The sequence below is a fragment of the Lemur catta genome, chromosome 4 (assembly GCF_020740605.2).
Source record: "Lemur catta isolate mLemCat1 chromosome 4, mLemCat1.pri, whole genome shotgun sequence".
In the NCBI taxonomy this organism is placed as follows: Eukaryota; Metazoa; Chordata; class Mammalia; order Primates; family Lemuridae; genus Lemur; species Lemur catta.
Genome location: NC_059131.1, coordinates 23,883,346 through 23,899,282, shown reverse-complemented (window position 1 = coordinate 23,899,282; position 15,937 = coordinate 23,883,346). Strand labels below are relative to the sequence as shown.

At 35.5% G+C, this 15,937-nt stretch overlaps 1 protein-coding gene across 2 annotated transcripts in view; it reads right to left on the bottom strand.

Moving 5' to 3' along the window:
• The window catches only part of TTC27 (tetratricopeptide repeat domain 27), a 139,564-nt gene that overhangs the window by 95,703 nt on the left and 27,924 nt on the right, over nucleotides 1-15,937 (bottom strand). For both annotated transcript variants that reach the window (XM_045549351.1, XM_045549352.1), the window contains exons 6-9: nucleotides 14,090-14,254; nucleotides 11,629-11,762; nucleotides 6,625-6,737; nucleotides 2,345-2,411 (exon numbers count right to left, since the gene is read on the bottom strand). In XM_045549351.1, the coding sequence (XP_045405307.1) occupies nucleotides 2,345-2,411; nucleotides 6,625-6,737; nucleotides 11,629-11,762; nucleotides 14,090-14,254 (479 nt within the window). The remainder of the gene's footprint in view (nucleotides 1-2,344; nucleotides 2,412-6,624; nucleotides 6,738-11,628; nucleotides 11,763-14,089; nucleotides 14,255-15,937) is intronic.

Sequence of the window (15,937 nt, the reverse complement as noted above, 5' to 3'; positions counted from 1 at the left end):
TATGCAGCATAAAGCCCTTAGGAGGAAAAGTATAAAACCTGAATTTATGACCTTCATTATAAGCTAGGAGTGATGACTTACCTACTATCAGAAGTTACCAGAGTTAATTACTGCAGAAGTATCTTACAGTATAGAGAAACAATAGGTTAAACAAAGGAAGAGTTTTTAAAAACGGAAAGAAAAATATGCCTGGTCCATAAGAAATGCTAAAAAATTAACTGTATGAATGTAAAAAGAATGTTTTAGTGTCTTTTCAGGATAACTGTAAGACATACACATACACCACGATAAACTGGTTATGAGAACAATCCAAGAAGATGTCACTACTGACCATCCTCCCCAGCCAGCAGGGACATTTCTTATCATATGCCACGTCCCTGTTTACCTCAGTCATCAGAGAATCCCATGCCTCCAGGTCACCATTTATCACCTAGACACTTGTCCCCATCTAGCTCTGTACTTCCCTATCCTGACTCAAGCTCACAGCCATTCCAGACCATCCATTTCCCTCCCCTGTACCTTGCTTCATGCAGATCTCTGTTCAATGTCACCTTCCCACTGGGATCTTCTCACCCACCCCTTTCTTAGTCCCTTTCCCTGCTGTATATTTCTCCTTAGCACTTCTGTCAAATATCTAGTTCTCTCTCTGTCTACTAAGTATTTCCCACACAAGAATGTAAATTGATGTAAACTCCAGAAAGGAGACACTTTACTGCGGTATCCCCCATGACCAGCACAATGCCTGTATATATTAATTATATATTCAATAGATACCAGCTGAATGAATAAATGAACAGTACATAATATGTTTTTATGCCCTTTTTAAAAATTTTAACACATCAATTTCCTTGTAGCACATGTAATTGAATAAATAGGGACATTCCTATATAGTTACCTAAAACACACATGATATAATGATACACACCAAAGATTTCTAAGAACACTGAAGTGGGAAAGCAGGCACCCAGAGGGCTCAAATGACTAACACCTAATCATTTTTAAGAGCCTATGTAGGAACAAGTGATTTGCAAAATTTATATTACAGCACAAAACAAGCTAGCTTTTCTTTCTACCAGATAAAATTACTTTCTTTTGCCTTATCTGAAAACTAGGGATGGAAGAAAACATCAGAATTCTAACTTGATTCCTAATTATGATAATAAAAATGTCATTGAAAAAATGATACATCTTAAGCAACTTGTATTCATTAAAGAACATAGGTATCTTTTTTTTTTTTACCCATAAAGCCAAAAGATACTGACTCAACCCTTTCTTTGTGACTTTTCTCTTCTTGAAAACCCTTCCTTGTTTTTTTTTGTTTTTTTGGAGACAAGGTCTTACTCTGTCACCCAGGCAAGAATGCAGTGGCATCCTCATAGCTCACAACAATCTCAAACTCCTGGGCTCAAGCAATTCTCCTGCCTCAGCCTCCCAAATAGCTGGGGCTACAGGCACAGCCAGCACCACACCTATGGCCAATGTTTTTTGCAGAGACAGATTATCGCTTTTGCTCAGGCTGGTCTTGAACTCTTGGCCTCAAGCAATCCTCCTGCCTCAGCCTCCCAAAGTGCTAGCATTACAGGCATGAGCCACAATGCTCGGCTGAAAACCCTTCTTTGATCTTGAATCCACAAACATCTGCTACTCCGTCTTTCCTTTTCACTGCCATTCTTCTCCTACTGTGGTCTTTACCTATCAACTTTACTACCTTACAACCCCATTCCCTCCTGAATTCTCTGAATTAAAGTAACTATCCAGATATCCCACTGAAACTGTCCTAGACAGAAGCAATGCACTCCTAATTATCAACTCTCATGGTCTCTTCTCCATCCACATTTCTTTTTTGACAGCTCTACACTGCTCAACACTGACTGGTTAGCACCCCATGCTCTTGACACCCCATCCTTCCCTGGCCTCTCTAACCCAGCCTCTCCTGCTCCCAGCTCTTCTTTCTCACCATATCCACACCCACACTGCGTTCAGTTTTAGGCATAAGAGTTGCAGACCATAGTGGCTCTGGCTCTGTTACTTCATTTATTCATTCAATACATATTTACTGAGCACATATTATATGCAAGATAGTAGCATGGGCCCTAGAGTAAAACAATGAACAAGAAATATTTGGTCACTACCTTCAAATCCAAGCAAGTATAAAGAAAAATGTTTATGTTTAAGTCAGCAGCAAGATATATGTGACTGGGAAACTAAAATGATGAGGTTTTTCTCCCGTTACTTTCTTAAGTGGCAGTGTTTCAACATGAGCTATCTAAGGCAAGAACATACCAAAGGCAAAATAATTCACAAGGAAAAAATATGAAATGGAAAGTAAAAAGATATTACTCACTGATGTAAATGCCAGCAGCTCCTCTTCAGTTAATTTATGCACTGGGTTGTTCTTTTGGAGATTTATGCTTTAAATTTTAAAAAAAGCAAATTAGTTCTAAAATGCATATTATATTAATAGCTAATATAATTCTTTTTTAAAAAAACAAAGCAGTTGCAATATTTTATATATTTGAAAGCACATATTTAAATATTATGGCATTATATACAAATGTAGACATGAGTTTGCCAAAGATAAGTATAAAAAGTAATAAAAATGTTGATAAAATGTGGTGGGTGTACTGAACATCAACATAATTTATCTTACTAGGAAAAGAGAAATCCAATCTGTGCCACTCCGCAAACAAAGTGAAAAGAATTATTACAGCAACAACTCCTATTTATTAAATTCATGCTAAAAATAAAGAAAATATTACTATAACCACTAGCAGGGAAAAATTAAGAAACTGTCAAAAAGGCAGAACAATAGGAATTCTAAAATCCTGCTGATCCAGGTATAATTGGTAGAATCATTTTACAAAACACTTTGGCACTATCTTATAAACTCAGCATTTACATATCCTCGATTCAATAATTCCATCCTAGGTAGACAGCCCAGAGAAATTCTTGAACCGGTGAACCAAGAATCATATACATAAATAACCATAGTGATATTGTATGTAATAGGAAATATCTGGAAACAATCCAAATGTCCAAAAGAAAATGGTAAACTGTGATATATTCTTCCAATGGAATGCTATACAGCAAAGTAAACTGTAGCTACATATAGCACCATGAATCATAGAAATATAATAATGAGAGAAAAAAGGCAAATCACCAAGGACTATATAAGATATCACATTTATAAAGCTCATGAACAAGCAAAATGAAGAAACTGATTTACAGGTATACAAAACATGAGATTAAATATACTTTTTAAAAGGCAAGAAAGCGACAGACACAAAATCAAGGTAGCAGCTATCTCAAGAAGAGGCAGGAGGATGAGATGCAGAAGCACACATGTTGGGCTAATGGTATTTGCAATCTTCTGGTTATTAAATGGAGTAGTGGGTTCAACAGTACTCATTTTATTACTATACTATATAATTTACATTTATATATTATACAAATTCTTTTGTATGTAAATATTACATATATTCAAAGTGAAATGAAAATACCACTCCATAAACCAGTAATACTTTCCTGTTACTTTTAATACTGTAAGAATTTTATAATGTGCATAAAATGTTCATAAAATAATTTTTAAACGAACCTATTTCTATTTTTGGTAAGAAAAAAATAAATGAATGGGGAAGGAAAGAACTATGAAACAATTTCATTTACAACACACACAACATACATGCACACACACTTAGACATTTCCAATTTGACTGCGCAAAGGAATTATGTATCAGGTGGCAAGATGACCCAATTAAGTCCTCTTAAGGTCCTTTTAGTTCTAGACACTAAGATTCTAATGAGTGAACAAGGGTATAAAAGGCATTCCAAGATAAGAACCTCATCCAAAATGGATCAGTATTCATCTCTCACATAAAAATTCGAATCCTAAAAGCATTACACATAATATACAGATAAAGTGAAATGCTACAGGCTCATTAAAAACAATTATGACATAGTCACTGAGTTGGGTCATCACTATTTAACATAATTTACTGTCAAAGGTTTATAATATACTCATACAGTTGTCCCTCAATAACTGCAGGGAATTAGTTCCAGGACCTCTCACAGATATCAAAATCCAAGGACCCTCAAGTCTCTTACATAAAATGGTACAGTATTTGCATATAACCTATGCACATCCTCCAGCATGCTTTCAATCATTCATATTATGTATAATAATATAATAGAAATGCTATATAAATAGTTATTAAACTGCATTGTTTTACTTGTATTGTTTTTCATTGTTGTATTATTTTTTATTGGGTTTTTGTTTACCAGAATATTTTTGATCCAAGTTGGTTGAATCCATAGAAAAGGAACTTGTGGATATGGAGGGCCAACTGTATTACTACTACGCACACTTGAAAATCAAACTGTTAATTTAAAAGAGAATTACTCTTCCCCACTCAGTAGTCTGAATCACTCAAGGGCTGCTATATTTTAAGGAATTCTTCCCACAGTGCTTTACGTAAATGCTGTCAGGTATACCGAGGTATAAGAGACATAGAGCAAGTTCCAGCATTGGTTTTCAGGTAAAAATCAAACTCAAGCAGGAGACCAGTGAAGGGCAAGAGTGAGGGAAGGAGAATGAAGCTATCCCCACTGTTGCGTCAATCAACAATCCATAAGAACGCACCTTCTCTTAGTCTCCATTCCAAACCAAGCTAGCCTACCACAATGTCCAAGTCACCTCTTCATAGGGATTAGCAGCCATGGGGATCAGATGGAGATCAGGCAGTATAAGAAAATCACTGTTTATCCCCCACATAACTCAGTTCATGCAAATCATGAATTCACTGATGTTCTAACCCAGAGGTTTATAAACTGCATGCTCTAAGGTTCAGACAATAACTAAGTGGTTTCTGCCAAACAATTAAAGATTTAAGCAGCCTATGAAATCCATTCATCACTTTTATCTGTTCTATATATTAAAATTCCACCAAAATCTTACTTAAGGGGAAAAATAATATTTGAAGACAAGCTTTTTCTTGGCTTTTAGTCTCTCTCAATTATGATGTTTAACTCAATAGAAATTAAGTTCAATTCACAGAATGGTTAAGGAATACATTTATTTGCTACAGCTTTCCTGATGAGTTGACAATTATGAAATCGCCAAAATAACATTTTTAAAAATAGCATAAAGAAGAACCCAGAATTCGAGGTCAATAAAACCTGGACTCAAATCCTAATTGCTGCTTTGTAATTCTGGAAAAGTCATTTAGCCATTTGAACACTATTTTCTCATCTGAAAAAAAATGAGAAAAATAACAACCTCAAGGGGTGTTAGATTTTTAGTGGGGGTTAATGTGAAAGTACTTGGTATAATGCCAGCACATAGTATTGCTCATAAATGGTTGCTATTCGTATTATTAATATAATAAGTATATTATACATTGAACAAATAATTTTTCTATAGTAAGTGTGAATTCTGTCACTGAGATCAAATAATGTAATACGAAGATCACTTTGGATTTAGAAACAGAACTATATGTGCGACCCCTTTTAAACAAATAAAAGGGGACTGTAGAACTAAATTCAACTTTTATATAAATGAAAACCTATTGTTAGTATATAGGAGGTAAAATGCTATGCGGTGAACACTACTGAGTTAAAAGAACAATTTTTTTTCAAACACTCTTTCCTAAATTGCCTATTACTAATTTAACTGGTATCAACATTGTAACTTTCTGAGAGATTCTACTTTGAGCATTACTATTTCTCTTGATGACATATGTGATATTTATATAAGCTATAAGTACCTTCCTACAACATATTAAATATAATACAAACATAAAAAAGAATAACTTTAGATTGGAGAAGCATAGCAACCATCACTTTGATCATGTGATGAAAGTTAATATCACCAGTAGTACAAATCAAAATCATGCTCTATCTCCTAGGATGCACTGAGAATGACAAAATTTCACTTCTCTGATATCTCCCTGCTAATAATGCATAAGGTGAATCTAATAATTAAGAAATAAATAATCTAATCTGATAATTAAGGAAAAAAAAAGTCAGACAAACTCAAATTGGGGAGAAGTCTACAAAATAACTAACTTGTAAATTTCAAGTGTCAAGATCATGAAAGTCAAGCAAAAATGAGGAATTATTCCAGACTGACAAAGACTAAAGAGATATGACAACTAACTGTAACACAGGATCTTTTGTTCTAAAGGAGATTATTGGGACAACTGGCAAAATTTGAAAGGGGTCTGAGAATTAAATGATAGTAAAGTATGGATGTTAATTTTCTGATTTTAATAGCTATATTGTGGCTATGTACAAAAATATCATTACTTGTTAGAAACACACACTAAAGTATTCAGGGTATCATGTTGAAAACTTATTCTCAAAAGTTCTTTGTACCTTTCCCAGTTAAGGCTCACTGAAGAAATTTTGTTTATAAAGGAGAGAAGAATGAGTTTAGCAACTCATAGGAGATTCTTAATCTCTAACCCTTTAATTGGATTCCCAAGAATTCCATTTCAATCTTCATAAGCACTATAAAACTCCCTATTCATCCAGAACTCTTGGGACCTCCTTGAATAAAGATTTCCCCAAACACAAGAGAGCCAACATGCAAGATGTTCAAAGCAGCCAAATCAGTCATTAACTTACCAGATTCCAAGGATAACAGCAAGCTCTTCAGCACATAGGTCAGCTATCTGAAACTGTTCACAATCTGCTAACTTTATCTCATTCAGAACAGTATCATCATTGAGCTCAAGATTCTGGTAGAATACAAAAGAAAATATTTAGACCAAAAATTAAAATTGATTCATTCAACTGAATGGTATATAATATTAATAAATTGCTGGAGGGATAAAGTTAACTTACCTTTTAAGATTATGTAACATCTACATATGGTCAATAGCCTGTTTCTTGCAAAACACATATTTGGGGACAGTTTACCTTGTAAAGATGTGCTACCTAAACCTCAAGAATGCACTGCCAATAACAATAATAGGGAACAATAGCTATCATTGATTGAACCCTTCTACAGATAATTTTGCATATATTTTCTTATTCATCCTCACAGTAATCATAGGCAATAGGTACCTCTATTCCCATTTACAGATTCAGAAACAAAGAATCAGAGACTTAAAGAAGGTGATCCACAGTCACAGTTAATGTATGTGGCAGCATGAGGATTTAAAAACAGATCTTCCTACTTTGCTTCCAAATCCTAATCTAAAACATCAACTCCCCAACTCTGTGTCTCAGCAGTATAGTGTGATGAGCTATGAAATAGGTTATAAACAACTCATTATTAATAATAGAAATACCAAACTGACAAGCTGATTCTAAAATTTATATGGAAATGCAAAGGTTCTAGAATAGCCAAAACAACTTGAAAAAGAATAAAATCTGAGGACTTAAGAGTACTTGATTTCAAGAATTACCATAAAGCTAAAGTATAGTGTAGTACTGGCATATAGACACATAAATGAATGGAAGAGAATGCGATCCCAAATTTAAGGCCCATGCATGTATGGTTGATTGATTTTCAACAAAGGTACCTAGGTGATTCAATAAGTAAAGTCTTTTCAATAAATGATGTTGGAACAACTGGATATCCATTTGGGGAAAAAAAATGATCCTCTACCCTCATCTCATACTATATATAAAAATTAAATAAAAATTGATCATAGACCTTAATATAGGTGCTAAAACTAAAAATACTTCTAGAAGAAATCATAGGGCAAAATTTTTGCAACCTTGAGGTAGTCCTCAATTAGGCTACAAAAAACATAAATCATAAGAGAAAAACTTAATAAATTAGACTTTATCAAATTAAAAACTTCTGCCCTTTGAAAACATTGATAAGAAAACAAAAAGTCAAGCTACAGATTCAAAGAATATACTCACAAAACACATTTCTGAAAAGGGACTTGTATTCAGAATATACAGAACTCTTAGAATTCAATAATAAGACAAACAACCCAAATAAAAACTGGGAAAAAGACTGTACACACACTTCATAAAAGAAGATACATGAATAGCCAAAGAGCACACACAAAAATCTCTGACAGTAGTAGTCAACAGAGAAATACTATTAAAATCTGAATGAACTATTAGTACACACACACATTAGAATGGCTACAGTTAAAAACATTAACAATATTGAACGCGGGCAAGGATCTGGAACAATTAGAACTTTTACACATTACTGATGGAAATGTAAAAACGGCACAACCACAGAAAACAGTTTGCCAACTTCTTATAATAAATATACATTTACCACATGAGCCATCAATTCCACTCCTAAGTAGTCACCCAAGAGAAATGAAAACATATGTCCACACAAAGACAAGTTCATAGCAGTTTTATCTGTATAGCCAAAAACTGGAAACAGCCCAAATGTCTGTCAACAGGTAAATTGATTTAAAACATTATGCTACATCCAACCAATGGAATTCTATTCAGCATTAAAAAGGAACTATTGACATATGCAACCATACAGATAAATCTCAAAAACATCATGCTGAAAAAGAAGCTAGACAAAGGAGTATGTATGATTCCATTCATATAAAATTCTAGAAAAGACAAATATCTGTAGTCACAGAAAGCAGACCAATGGTTGTTTAGGGCCAGAGGGGTTGTAAACATGTTATATATTTTACGTTATACCTCAATAAAAGTGGTTTTTTTTTTTTTTTTTTTGGAGACAGGGTCTTGCTTTGCTGCCCAGGTTGGAGTGCAGTGGCGTGATCACAGCTCACTGCAGCCACAAACTCCTGGGCTCAAGCGATTTTCCCGCCTCAGTCTCACAAGTAGCTGGGACTACAGGCATGGGCCACCATGCTCAGCCAAAGTGATATTTTTTAAAATGAACCACCAAAAAACAGCAAAACCACAATGAGATAACATTATACACACACTTGCTAAAATGGCAAAAATTAAAAAGACTGACAATACCAAATATTGGCAAGGATGTAGAGCAACTTGCATGCTCATACATTGATGATAAGGATGTAAAACAGCATGACCACTCTGAAAAACAGTTTGGTAGTTTCTCATAAAGTTAAAGATATACTTAACAGACAAACCAGCCATAAAACTTATGTTCACACAAAGACTTAAACACAAACGTTCCAGGCAGATATACTGATAACAGCTGCCAGAAACAATGCAAATGTCACCAACAGTTCAGTTGATAAAACATATTGTGGTTTATCCATACAACAAAATACTACTCAGCAATACACAGGAGCTAACTTGTTATTACAACAGGGATGAATCTCAAAAACATTATGCTAAGTGAAAGAAGCCAGACCCAAAAAGTACATGCTATATGATTCCATTTACTTGAAATTCTAGAAAAGAGGTCTAATCTGTGACAGAAAGCAGATCAGTGGGAGGGAAAGTGACTGACTACAAAGGAGTATGAAGGAAATGCTTCTATATTTATGGTGTTGGTTACATGAGTCTATTTGTTAAAACTCAACAAACTATAATTGCAATTGGGTGCATTTTATGTAAGTTATTCCTCGATAAACTTGATTAAAATTTTTTTTCCAATTCAACAAAAGTATAGCTAAAACAAGAGAGACTTTAGGAGCCAAATGAAGCTCTCCAGAGACTTACAATTTCAGAGAGCTGGAAATTATCTATGGCTATAAGCTCAAGCTTTGGAAATGAGGATAAGCAGTTAATCTGCCCCAATCACAGACCAAAGGAACAGCTTTCCTTATCTGTCCTCAAATTGACCCTAACTGTAGGCCCAGCTTTTCTCTACAGGTTTCTTTTTTTTTTTTTTTGTCTTAAGACAGGATTTCACTCTGTTGCTGGGGCTTAGAGAGCAGTGGCATGATCATAGCCCAATGGAACCTCAAACTCCTGGGCTCAAGCCATTCTCCTGCCTTAGGCTTCCAAGTAGCTGGGACTATAGGCACGTGCCACCTCGCTCAGCTACTTTTTCTATTTTTTGTAGAGATGGGGTCTCGCTCTTGCTCAGGCTGGTCTTGAACTTCTGGCTTCAAGCAGTCCTCTCACATCAGCCTCCCAAAGTGCTCGGATTACAGGCATGAGCCACTGTGCGCAGCCTCTCTACAAGGTTTCCAGGAAACAGTACTGCAACCCCCAGCAAATGCTGAGTGGGAGAAACATAAAACTTTAGGCAGCTCCTCAGTCTCCAATGCAAAAATTCCTCCCTGAAGGAACACCCCTAAAAAGGCAGGCCTGGCAGGCGTACAGCACACCCTGGTGGCCATCCACTTTCACCACAGGCCTTTCATAATTTTTTAAATGCTGTACTAAGTTATACATAATTTTTATACATTCCTCATAATAGTCATCACATCCTATTTATCACCATAGGAGACAATTTTCTATAGGAGAACTCCACATAAAAAAACAACAAAAAATAACGCATTACTGAATAAAATGCTGGATTTCAGAATTAAATCTCTTTTCATAGATGCTGTGTTATGGCCTAAAAATCAGGCTTCTGACAGTTAATCTAAGACTTAGAAAGGGACTTAGGTGACATCCAAAAACTTAAGGAGAAAGACCCAGTACATATAAGGAGGAAGTGAGGGGTAGAGGCAGATTATCGGCACAGTTCCCGCCCAGCACCAGGCCCAGCAGTACGAGTCCTCATTCAGGCATGGCTCTACGTCCCTCAGGTAGTACAGGTGGCACCTTGTGTAGTCACATCCCTGCGATTCTACATTTCTCCCTTCCTTCCTTCATTCTCTGCTTACAATCAAGAACTATTCCTCACTGAAGTCGTCACAAAAGCAAACAACAGAGTACTTGGGGCGATCCCAGGAGACAGGCAGTATCTAGCAAAAGCCTTCCTTGGGCCTAACAACTGCTGCCACTCTTCTTACCCAGCCCCAGCCCTGCCCCTTGGCATGATTCTCAGTACAGAATTTTAGTGTGCAGCGTACCCAAGATAAATTTGCTTGCAGGCTCTGGAATGAAGAGTAGCAACACATGGGCTTTAAGGACTGTAAAATCAACCAAAGGACAGTAAAAAATGTAGGTTTGTGGTCTCTGGAATAGGAAAATGCATACATAAATGCTAATGGCCTCCATGGAAGCAGCTAGAGAGGCCTGTGAGTAGGTAAACTGACCAAGAGTCATAAATTCAAGCTACTAGAAGAGAATTCATTAGATGCATCAAAAAAAAAAAAACATACTAAGGCAGCAACCAACACAATAATGACACAGTAACAAAAGGCAAATCATAAAACTGGTGAAAAGGAATTCTGATAAAACTGTTTATACATTTAGAAGAGGCCCAAGAAATTTCAAGTCTCTGAATGTTCAAAAATATCCAAACATAAGGAGACAAATATGGTTAACAGCTAGAAAAACTGGTCTCTACTCAGTCTGTCTTTGGTATTTCTTCAAGGCGGGTAATACATAAGTGACTATATTATAAATTTATATTTATTAAATTCTAGAAGAAAAACACCATTTTCTCTACTTAAGGGTAAATTAAAAAAAGGCTTAAAACACCATGTTCTTCCCTGCCCCAGCCACCTTGAAAAGGCTCAAGAAAGGACAAAATGAAGTCTCTCTCCATCCTATTCAGTATTTCTATGGTACTCACCTATTGAAACGGTTAGACTCAGCTATTAACTGAATTTAATAACTTACAATCCTACTTACTTTAGTTAAATGTTCCAGAGGAGTGGCAGCTGGACTGAATTCACAACGTGAAAGGACATCCCCTTCCCTTCTTACATCTAGAATCAGTTGTGCCACATAATTTTCCTGGAATCGTGTCCTTTTTCCCAAAGCACCTGAAAAAACAATAAAATTATATCTATTAATTTGTCAATCAGATCTACTGTACAATCATGAAGAGTAATATTTTCAGAGTGCTTTAGAGTTTACAAGGTGTTTTCTCCATTTCGCATAAGAAAAGGCCTAGCCTCAGGTTTTAAATGATTTATAAAATTACAAAGCCAATAAGCTATGGTGCCAAGACTCAAACCCAGGATTTCTGCCACTAGATTCCACATACTTAACTTTTGCATCAAACCACCACCCTCCTCAAAAAACAGTAACTCAATAAATGTTATAGGTAGAAGAACCATTATTATCTCTATAAAACAGATGAAAAAACAGAGGTTCTGAGATATTGTCACTTACTCAAGATCACAGGACTTCTCAGTGGCAGAGCCAGAGCTAAAATCCAGGGTTATCAGGTCTTAAATCCCACAGTCTGTTAAACTATTTGGCTTCATGTAACACCAAAATTTTTTCATTATGTCTCTGAAATAACTTGCTGCAGAATAGCTGTTTTCAAACCACTTTAAGAGAAGCAAAAAATCCAATATCCATTCTCTGGAAAGGGTCAGATTACAAAGACCCTTGATTACAAAAACCAGTCTAAGAAGTCTGGATTTTATCCTGTGATGAGTCTGGCTCTAAGTTAAACATCAACCTTTTAAACATGTTATGCTAAAGATAGCCATTGAAATAGTGTAGCACTGCTTACTTTTTTATAGTAAGGCTACAGCTGAGTGGAAAAAAATAATAACCTGATTCTCATTTTATATTTGTGAGCACCACATCTGTATTTTTAAATTCTTCACCTCTAACTTGGAAAACAAAATATAAAGAACTAGGTAGTAAATTCAGTTAAAGCTGAATATACAGAGTACTGTGCCATTAATATTTTTAAATAGTTCCAAAAAAATCTGCTAGGACCAAAATATGTAAAAACACAATCTCTAAAACTAACCTCACAAGTTATATTATATATAATTACATTTTCAAATAGAGATAAGACTCCAACTTATACACAGCCATTGTTCCAAAAGCTATAAGCTAGATATTAAATAATTTTTCCCACACAATGTAATAAAAGGTGGCTAAGATCCCAGACCAGTCCACAAAGTCATATATGTAACTCATAATATATCTGATTTTATTGATAGGACTAGCTCAAGAAGCACAGAATCTGGGGGCTAAGTATAGCCATTAGAGATAATCTGGACCTAGCCTTGGGCAAACAAATAGGTCCAATCATTTCAACATTCACAGGTAGTTATATCCTAGAATGCTCAGCCAGGTTCAACGGGTATAAACACTGTGATCAATTGATGATGTCTGACTTCCATTAATTTATTCAATACTGAATACCAATTATATTGTGAGACATTAGGGACAAAACAATTCATAAAAAAAAAAACAACGCTTCTTATTTGGTATTCAGAAGAAACAGAGGTCTTTAGGAGAAATTCTCTAATTTATTCATTCATTCAACAAATATTTATCAAGTGCCTACTATCTGCCAGACAGTGCTCTAAAGCACTGAAGAAAACTATCAAGTAAAAAAAATAGTCAAAAATTTCAGCTAATAAAGAATATAAAGGAAAGGAGGATGGAAGCAATAGGTGGGTACTTATAAGAAAGGGCAATGCAAAGATGCCAAACTAACCTGCGGACTCTAGAGAGGCCTAGGGAGGTCCACATCCAGAACCACATGGTCAAAGTCCACTTGTGTATGGCCTGGCCACTGTCTATTACTAACATGTATCTAACTAGATTACAACAATAAATGGGAATCTCTAAGAATAAAGAAAATATATAATTTCAAATTTGTTCTAAAACTGTAATTTTTTTTTTTTTTTTTTTGAGACAGAGTCTCGCTCTGTTGCCCGGGCTAGAGTGAGTGCCGTGGCATCAGCCTAGCTCACAGCAACCTCAAACTCCTGGGCTCAAGCGATCCTACTGCCTCAGCCTCCCGAGTAGCTGGGACTACAGGCATGCGCCACCATGCCCGGCTAATTTTTTTGTATATATATTTTTAGTTGGCCAGATAATTTCTTTCTATTTTTAGTAGAGACGGGGTCTCACTCTTGCTCAGGCTGGTCTCTAACTCCTGACCTCGAGCGATCCACCCGCCTCGGCCTCCCAGAGCTAGGATTACAGGCGTGAGCCACCGCGCCCGGCCTTAAAACTGTAAATTTTTAAATAAAATCTTTAAAATCCATTTTTGTAAATCAAAGAATAGGATTTAGACAATCAAATACTAGCATACAATACAAACTGCCAATGTACATATGAGTTTTATCATAAAAATAAAATCAGTTATCCACAAAAAGGTAAAAAGTCTTACCTGTCAAATCAACTTGTAATTTGCCAATGTCTTTAGCAATACTGAACTGATCCTTTGCTTTCTGATACTCATAATAATATAAAAAAATATATGCACATTCCAGGTGGAATTGAATAGCCAAATATCGACCTGAATCACCTACAAACAGATTCTCTAGTTTCATCACTGTAAGACAAAAGAGGAAACATTTAAAACTACAATGAAAATAAAAATATATTAATGAGTAAAATGTTGAGTCCATAATATGTAAAGTATACATTATATAGTTCTCTACTCTTTGAGAATTTTAAATGTAGAACACAAGTAATACAAACATAATAACAGTTACCAGCTAGCATTTTCTGAGTATTTACATACCTACCCCAAAATGAAGCTAAGGACATTATATACATCACCGCCTTTATTCCATACAGTCCTAGAAGATATGATTCATAACATGCTCTTTCTTAGAGTGCTTATCTAACACTATAAAAAAAGGCAACATAAGGTGTTGATATGAAGTACCAAGTGAATCTATAAGAGTTAAACATGTTAATATGTGAAACGTACACATTTAAGAAATTGATTAACACTAAATATTAAACAGGTAAGATAAAGAAAAAAGAAAGACCTAAACAATATAGAAAACCGATGAAGAGGAATCAGCTTACAGTTTCCTTCATAGAAAATACAGAATTTCTCCCTTAAAATAAAAGGGGAAACAGATATACATCCATGTGTATCTAAGATGATGTTAAGTATCAAATAGAGAATGAATGATTATTGGCTTGGCAGTCTGATTCTAATTTATTTCTCTAAATCCCTGAGAGGAAAAGATGGGAGGATAATAACCTAGTAACATAGCATCTGAAATAAAATGTCTGCCAAAATTAATTATGAATAATAAAGGAGCTAGTTGACATACAGCAAGTTATAAGGGTATGTAACAGGTCACCTCATCCAACTGATCCTCTCAAACAGAATTCCCAACTACAGTATCCCTGCAAAACTATCCCTTACAAATGTTTCCAATAATGGGTTTGTCAGCATTTCACAGAGCAGTCCACAAGAATGAATGCATAATGAATGAATGGAAAATGCACTTTCAAAGTCCAAAGACTGAAGACAATTTTTCCATCATTCAAGATGAAAGAGAAGTTATATTTACTGAATGTCTACTCTGCCTAGCAATGAGTATTTTACATGTTGTATTAGTTAATTCTCACAATCATGTCTTTGAGGCTGACATTATCTCCAAATAATTCATTAGAAAATTGAGTTCAGACAGCTGACCAACTAGTCACTTCAGTTGTTAGGTGGCAAAGCCAGAACTTGAATTCAAGCCTGTGGGGAAAAGTGGGAAGGGGGAGCTGGCAGGGGAACAATGAAGGTGCAGAAGTGATGCTGGAAAAGCCTAATCTACTTTCGCACCTAGCAGTCTGGCACAAACACCTGTACCTAGGAAACAGACCCCTTGGTCTTAATGTGAACTGAAATTAAAATGGATCTAAAAAAGAAAGCTAGTGTCTTCCTATAGCCCATTGAAAAAATTCTCTGAACTCGAATAAAGGGAACAAGTCAAGATGTACGTGTCTCACCTCAAAAGGAACACAGGCATCCTAACATGAACTTCTCACTGTGAAAATCCTTCAGTAGACTTCATTCATGCAAACCAAACTCAAGAAAAGCTAGATTTGATGATACCCAATGCTCTTAGTAAGGGCTTCCTTTCCTTAGCTTTCTTTCCTTTTGTCTACCCAGCATTCCTGAGTGTCTAGCCATTGCTCTTGGAAATATAATAACCTTCTATAAACTTAGCACAATTCAAAAGTGACACAATTTGGCCTGGTTGTCAGTCACAGTAAAGTA